The following is an 8,588-nucleotide window of genomic DNA, read 5'->3' on the forward strand; positions in this document are numbered from 1 at the left end:
ATTATATTATAGCATTGTAAGTATTTTTCCCAAAGAAATTTTGAGATTTAAATGTATTTCTACGCTAATTCATATTTACTGTGAATTTATTGGTTGCGCCGGACTGAGTTCGAGGGGTAAGGGGGTCGATTGGATTGGATGATGGAGTTGTTAGTGTGAGATTGGTTTATGCTATGAAATTTGTTAGCTGTTTTGGGTTTAAATATTGGTGTTTTGAGTTGGACGTTGGTCATGGTGAATATTGGTGATTTTTAGGAAGTGATGATATATTTTGAGATTATGAGGGTTTTAAGTTTTGAGATATTAAAGTAGGTTATTTTAGAAGTTTAGGATTAAATATCGAAATCCGTGATTGATTGAAAACTTACGGAAATTATGTTATTATTTTTTATAGGTGACGATTTATATTCGACTCTATATTTTTTAGGAAAATTCTGAAAAGCTAAGTTGTTCAGGTAAGCGAGGTTCCTATGCTAGGATTTATGCGAATTATTGAGACTGAGGTTGATTTTCTGAAAACTTTGCATATTTTTGTGATGAAATGAGAACTTGGAAAAAACAAAACCAACCTCGGTCGTTTATTTGCATACTCATGAAATCTGTGTGAAAAAGGAAAAATATGTTCTGACATGCATTGTGTAGACATGAGCTAAATTCTGTCATGTGGTTTCTGAAATATGAAAAAGGAACGATATTGAGAATATGAAAAGTTGTGCATTTATTTAGAAAGATGTCCTGGCTTTTGTGTTCAGTGTGGGTAAATTGTCTGATTCTGTTTTGGTACTCTGTATTATTTTGATATAACATCTGAAAACCTTTGGCATGGTGTACTGGTTTTCGTATCTGACTCTGTCTTTGCTTTGCTCTGCTCTGTTTGGGTTGGTACCAACTTCTCTGTCTCTGAGTGCACCCACTTTGGAAACAAAGTGGTTTTGTTGTGGTCTTTCCTGTGTGCACACTCGGGGCTCCGAGAAGAATAAAGGAAATATTTCACCTCTGTCTCTGCCTGGTTTGGCCACCAGGATTAGCACAACCCTACCACGGGGGTGAAACATGGTCTCTGCTCTGTTTGATGCTATGTTTTGATCTGATGATGATACTCAGTTTATGTTATGCCAAAGTATTATGGGTTTTACGTGTCTTAAAACCATCGCTCTGTTACTTTTGAAAATATGTTATGTTCTGCATGATAACTCTGGAAAATATTTTGTTCTGCATACTATAATTTGTAAATGCTCATGTTTGCACGCTAGCATATGTCATCTGCTTACTGAGTTGTTGATAACTCACCCCCTATTTTCATAATATTTTTCAGATGATGTGGAGAGTCCAACTGAGGACCTGGATTAGATTGGTGAGAATGATTAAGTTGTGAGAAAATGTTAGAAGAATGAATTCTGATGTCCTTTAGTTTTAATGTCTTTTAGATTTATTTATATCTTGGGCTTGGGTTTTAGTAAGACTTATGAAAGTATTAGTTTGGTTTGTTATGACTACCGGAAGATTTTGAACTCCTTAATTTATTTTGCTGCAGTAATGACTTTGTAGAGTTTTCAATGTGGTTATTTAGAGTACATGAGATTGAGTTTTGCTAATAAAGTTTTGAAATTTATTTTAGTTGTGTTGGGAAACATGTTCTTTAGTGACAGGTAGTAATTCTCCGGGCCAACCGGGTTTGGGGCGTTACAACAGTTGAGTTGGTACTAGGCTTTGTAGGCATTGAAATATTGTTACTAGATAGAAAGAGGTCATGGCGGTTTTTGAGTCTCAGAAACAAGTCAAACTCCACCGGGCCACTCAGATAGTTACTCTCGAGATCTAGAATTTCAACATTTACAAGCCCAGATATTGACTGTGGAATTGAACTGTGCAACCTATTTTCTTGTAGTTGTAAAAAATAAAGATTGCTAAGGTTACCTAGTGAAGATGGTATTTTTCCCTAGAAATTGCATCCAAACGCATTAAATTCAACCAAGGACTTAAGGTTACCAATTGAATTTGGTATCTCACCATTGAAGGTCGTGTACTGTGCAAGTTGCAATGTCTTGAGGGGGCTGGTTTTGTGAAATTCTTGTATACGTCCCATAAGGTATATATTTCTTTGTAGATTGAGCTATAACTCTTAGGCCAAATTTTTGGAGCTTCAACAATGGACTATAATAGAGATCCAGGGAAACTAACTTGGAGAGCTCTAAAATTTATGAAGGGATTTGGCCAGAAAATCTAGAGGCAGAGAGGTTGAGATTTGTTAGCCTTGAAAGCTACCTAAAACTAGTTGGGATTGGAGAAGATTTAAAGTGATTGTCGGCCAGATTAAGGCTCTTAAGGTGATGAAGCCAGAAGAGGCTGCTATTCAAATTGAGAGAACCGTAAAGGCAGCTACTCCTAAGGTCAAGGCTGATGACATGACTAGTGTCCTTACTGCACTCTACACCATCCCACTTGCAGCAATCACTACTTTCAGGCTTCCATGATGAAACCTTCGGATAAGCAGAAGAATCTCCAGATGCGTATTGATCGATGATGAAGCTTTCCTTAAATTGCAATAAGGCAAATCTCTCATCATCATGGCACAGTGGCTGCACACCAGAAGAACAGCCAGCAAATATAAGATAAACATCATCAATGAAACAAAAAAGCGCATGATCAAGATGATAAGAGAATTCAATAAACCTATTGTCAAAAATATTGGAGTTGGGGGGATATCAAGAGATAAAAGAAATGGAGGAAAGGAATTTTAGGTGATTTCATTCATTCAAGGAGAACATGTATTTTATACAGTTATTAGAGCTGTAGCTATGTGTTTGCTAAGGGCATTCACAATGGTTCATTTCTCATATCCTTTAAAATACATCACTAAATTTTTACTTTTTTTTTTATTATTTTACATACTGATTTTTACAATATATCATACATTAATTTATCTATTTTTTCTTTATACCGCTTAAATAATATTTTTTTATTCTTTTTAAACATTTCCTTTCTACCAAAAATTTGTAATATTTATATATTTTTTTTGTGTTTGCAATATATTATTATATACAATGTAAATAATTTAGTCATATACACACAAAATAAAAATATATAAGTCAAATAAAAATTAATAATAAAATCAAAATATGAAAAAATTGGATAAATAATATTTCCAAGATATGTTTTAGAAAAAAATAAAATAGAGGTGCTTTAAATGATGAACAATAAAAAGAATTTGTATTGAAATATAAAAGTAAAAGGAAATGAGGGAATAAATAAAGTATAAATAATAAAAAAATTGTTTGAAGGATGTACAGTACCCACTACATGTAGCGGGTTACTGTAGTAATTTGTATTTTACATGTTCTTTTACATAATCGGATATAACTCATTTTATGAATAATTCTTTAAATAATTTACATTTTTTATATTATACATAAGCCATTGAGAATGCTCTAACAAATTAACAAATCCTCTAGCTAATTATAATTGGCTAAAAACATTAACGGAAACGGACACTTAAGAATCAATATTTAATAGAAATTACAATAAATAATACTCTCTAGAGTAGTGCTACATCCCCCAAGAGATGTAGCCTGAGGATCTCCTAAGAAAGCAAAAAACAAAATCTATTTTTTTTATTTTTTTTCATTTATTTTTTTTGATATGCTTAAATATTTTAAAAAAAAAATCACAATATTATTAAAAAAATATTTTATTAATTACTAAATAAAAATAAATAAATAAAACAAAGAAAACATTGTCCAGAGAAATGCTCGGGACCCATTATCGGAATCCCAAGCATTTCTCTACTCTCTAATACCCATAATGTTTTGTTGAATTTAATTTCAGTCTTATATGATCTGTTAGCGTGCTGAGGAATTGGTGTAATTGGTTCAGTCTGGACTGAAATTTTTAATCCATCCTCTTTGCAGGACCAGACTTAACCGATTACACTTATAGACCAGACCGGATCATTAGTTATCGGTCCGATTCGGTCCATGAATATGTTTTTCTCTTTTTTTTTTTAGTTGATAAATTAATAAAATTAATTAATTAAATGAGTTCTTTAATATATCTTGAAACCGGATTGAGAACCGAATTTCTCATACACCCACTACAACAGAATGTGTATTTTGTGACAGAGGAAACTGTCACAAAAAAATGGCAAACCGTCACTAAACATATTTGGTGACGGTTTGAAACCGTCACCATGACCGTCACGTAAAGTGCGTCACAGAAAACATTTGGTGACGGTTTACTGTTCACCCGTCACAAAAAATATTTTTAGTGACGGTTGGAAGTGTTCCGTTCGGTACAACGTTCGAACGTTCCTTTTTTGTGACGGTTATGAACTGTCACAGAAAATCACGTTCGGACGTAAAATTAAACGTTCGGACGTTATACCCGACCCGATTGGCGTTCGAATGAGAGAAGTTGACGTTTGTTGTATATCGTTCGAACGTATCATATTTACGTTCGCATGTTAATGCGTCCGAACGTTAATTACAATAAACGTTCGAATATTTGTTCGAACGTAAACGTAAATGTTCAAACGTAGCGCGTTTAATGTTCGGACGTTATTTCGAATGTAAACGAAGGAGCGTCCGAATGCAAGTTCTTTGTTCGAACGTTAGTCGGTTTAACGTTCGAACGATTCAATTGTATTTACGTTCGAACGTTTGGTACAGTGTGAACCAACGTTCGAACGATTTTTATTTACATTCGAACGTACAGATCAGAAATACTAATTTCATAAAATTTAAAAACAAAATACCAATAGTATCATATTACATACCCAATTAAGAAGTAACAATATCTTATAAAAGTACAAAATTAGATATTAAAACTAGTCAGAAATATTGATAAAATTTATTTCTTCTTTTTCCCTCGCCCACGGGGATTCTGTTGCAACGACATAACACGCTCCATTTGCACCATCATCTCTCGTTGCACTTGCTCTTGCACTTCACTGCGTATTCTTTCCTCCTGGTCTCTCTGTTGGTCCTGCAAACGCGTCTCTAAATGAGACTGTCGTTCTAAGAGAGACTCTAACTCTTGCTGTCTCGACCTCATATACTCATTCTCACGCCGTGCAGCTTCTAAATCTGCTGTAAGATTATTAATTTGTGAAGCCGATGAGGTTGAGGAGGATGAACATTTATGCTTGATAGATCGTCCCAAACCTCTTGCCATACTAGACTGCGGCCCGAGCACTTGGGTGAATATGTCTATGTCACTAGGAGAGGATTCCGCAGAAGTCGACTGCATCTCCAACATTTTGTTCTGCAATTTAAAAGGTAATGATCGTAAATAATTAGTAACGTATTAAAAGAAATAGAAATAAGAAATAAACTATTAAAATGTTCTATAAAAAATTTATTTAACAAAATTAACACTGCTTACATAATTATCTGCAGCGACAGGATCCATCCACTCACTATGCTCATTAGTGTGAGCAGCAGCATAGACATGAACGAGGGAAAAGTTTTCAGGATCATCACGTTTCTAACAAAGCGACAATATTAGCAATTTTAAAAAGATAATGTTAGTACTTATCAGAAAGAATATCAGGAAAATAAATAAATTCTATAATTTTTTAATTACCATTTTTTCAGCAAGACGGTGGAATGACCTTGAACCGGCACGATGGTGGACAGTCAGAACGGATCTATTCTGTGCATTTGTAGAACTCAAGTGCTACAAAATATATTAAAAATGTTAATTGTAATATGTATACATATAATGTATAAAACGAATATGAATGTAAATAATTTAAAGATATAAATGTAAAATACCTGATAATCTGGAGATGCGAAAAGATCACAACACTTTCTCCAATCATCTAACTTCATCTGCTGAAAAGGAGACTGCGCAGCCTCTTCCAACGTCTCAAACTTCTTGAAGTGGTCATGACATCGTCCTTTGTGACGTCGGAATAGTGTAGCCATCAACTCATTCACGGTTCTCAAATCCTCGCTACGGCTAAAGTCGAGGTCGAATTCATCCTAACAAGGGAATCAGGTAAAAAATATAATAGATTAATCTAAGTGAAAAAAATGTACTGAAAAGTAAACTCACCAGCACACGACTTCGAATGTGCTCCTTAATCTCATTCGGAACATCTCGCCATGAGCGCACATAAAATGGAGCATAAGCTCGAACTACTGTGCCAATATAGGAGGAAAGCGCTGCTGCACTATCATCCACTCCTCCAGTGGAATTATCAGGAATTGTGACCTTCAGTTTACCATGCCTTCTATTTTTTTCAAGAGAGATTCCACGTGTATAGCCACGACCGCGACGTGCAGATGCATCAACTACATGATAATAATAGATATACTATAATTATAATTATATAGTTATTGAGAAAAAATTATTAACTATATATATAATTATTCCTTACTGGTAGGTGTCGACTGGCTGTTGTTCTCTTTTGTGTTAGCTTGATCTTCAGGAACGGATTCCTCGAGTGGGGAGTCCTCAATGGATTCAGGACTTGGACTTGGCGGAGGCACATTTCTTCGTTGTCGTTTTGGCGGCATTCTTTAAAATAATTAATTATATCAAAGAAAATTAATTAGAAGAAATTATGAAAATTTAAGATATTTTATAGTCACCTATATAAATAAAATATTTAGTACTTTTACTCTTCAGATGAATTTTCCATAGTTGTTTCAGAATCTCCATCAATAACATCTTCATCATCATTATCCACCTCATGCCCGGATTCTGATTCGTATTCATCTTCTGACTCGTCTTCTTCATCTTCCTCCAAACTGACTTGAATTGAATGATCATTTAATGCAGACAGGTCGAGATGTACGGGTGGGACATCATCTCTACACAAGGGGAGCAACTCGAGTGCACCGAGGTCAACAAACAAGTTAATACCCTCTCCATCTTCCTGGTATGCCTCAACAATCGGATTGTCATCTTCATCTCCACTATTCTCGTAATCTGCACTCGTTCCTGCTTCATATATATTTCGAGGAACAAATTTTTGTACAACTCGCCAAGTTATCTCCCCACTATCTTCATCAGCACTTTTCATTGGATCAATCAAGTAATAGACTTGGGTAGCTTGACAAGCCAATACGAATGGATCATCTTCGTACCATTTAGATGCAGTATTGACACTCGTAAAGTGATTATCCCTATGTATCGAAACCCGACCACCGCCTAGATCCCACCAATCACATTTGAAGACATATGTTACAGACCCACCCAGATATTTCAATCCGATAATATCACGTATGACACCATAATAGTCAATATCATCTGTTCCATGACTCCCCTCGACCAACACACCACAGTTTTGAGTCTTTCTATTACGTTCACGGTCCAAAGTATGGAATCTATAACCTCGAACCGTGCATGCAGTATATCGAAGTGCTCTATTTGAGGGACCACGGGCCAATGCATACAATTCAGAAGAAATTGATCCGGGATCACGAGCACGTTGTTCCAAAATCTAAAAATTGAAATAGTATATATTTATTATTTTATTATCCAGAGTTAAAAATTTCACAATATAACATATATATAATTTTAGTTCATACACGTTCTTCAAACCATCCGGGAAATTCTTCCTCGTGTCTTGCCTCTATATTTTCTACGCCTTCCGTTCTAAGTTTGTCCATGTGGTCACTGTTATAACATATTGCAAAAGAAGTATATTTTGAGCACAACAATTCTAATTAATTTAAAGAAAACTATAATTATTCAAATAAATTAAATGACATACCTAAGATAATCATCAATCTCTCGGCAGTTATTTAGCACATACCACCGAACCTTACCCAACTCTCCATCAATTAAATCGTAACCTGTTTGTGCACCCAAGGGTCGTACATTCTGGGAAAACACTGATAGCTCACGAGGAGGCGGAGTAGCAAGATCAGCATTTCGCTCTTGACGACTAAATCGTGTCTTAACACCACGAAGATATAGAGAGCAAAATGTTAACCATTCATCGTGTATATAAGCCTCTGCTATTGAACCCTCAGCTTTGGCTTTATTCCCAACAGTGCGCTTTAATCGACCCAAATATCTTTCAACTGGATACATCCAACGGAACTGCACCGGTCCACCCAGAAGTACCTCTCGCGGTAAATGTATTGCTAAATAGACCATGACATCAAAAAATGATGGTGGAAAGATCTGCTCGAATTTACATAGTATAGTAGCAATGTCTTCTTCCAATTTCGACAACGCATCTCGATTTACTACCCGAGCGCACAAATCCTTGAAAAACATACATAGTTCAGATATGGCGACACGTACATTAGATGTCAGCTTCCCACGAATTCCCACAGGCAATAACTTCTGCAAAAATACGTGACAATCATGACTTTTCAATCCATTGATTTTCCAATCATCAGGACTCACGCATCTACCAATATTTGAAGCATAACCATCTGGCAACTTCACACCTTGCAGCCATTTACAGAAATCAATCCTCTCCTCCCTCGTCATCGTAAAACATGCATGCGGCATGACCACCCTGTTGCCTTCCACCCGCAAATGCAGATTATGTTTAATTCTCATTCTCTCAAGATCTTTCCTCGTCTTGATCGTGTCTTTCGTCTTTTTGTTAATACTCATCAATGTAC

General features: G+C 35.5%; 1 protein-coding gene across 1 annotated transcript in view; it reads left to right on the forward strand.

Annotated features, from left to right (window-relative positions):
* Positions 1-2,330: 2,330 nt before the first annotated feature.
* The window catches only part of LOC108982428 (receptor-like protein 54), a 16,863-nt gene continuing 10,605 nt past the window's right edge, over positions 2,331-8,588 (forward strand). Inside the window, exon 1 of the mRNA XM_035691452.1 lies at positions 2,331-2,464. Within this exon, the coding sequence (XP_035547345.1) occupies positions 2,331-2,464 (134 nt within the window). The remainder of the gene's footprint in view (positions 2,465-8,588) is intronic.

This window comes from Juglans regia, chromosome 7 (genome assembly GCF_001411555.2).
Source record: "Juglans regia cultivar Chandler chromosome 7, Walnut 2.0, whole genome shotgun sequence".
In the NCBI taxonomy this organism is placed as follows: Eukaryota; Viridiplantae; Streptophyta; class Magnoliopsida; order Fagales; family Juglandaceae; genus Juglans; species Juglans regia.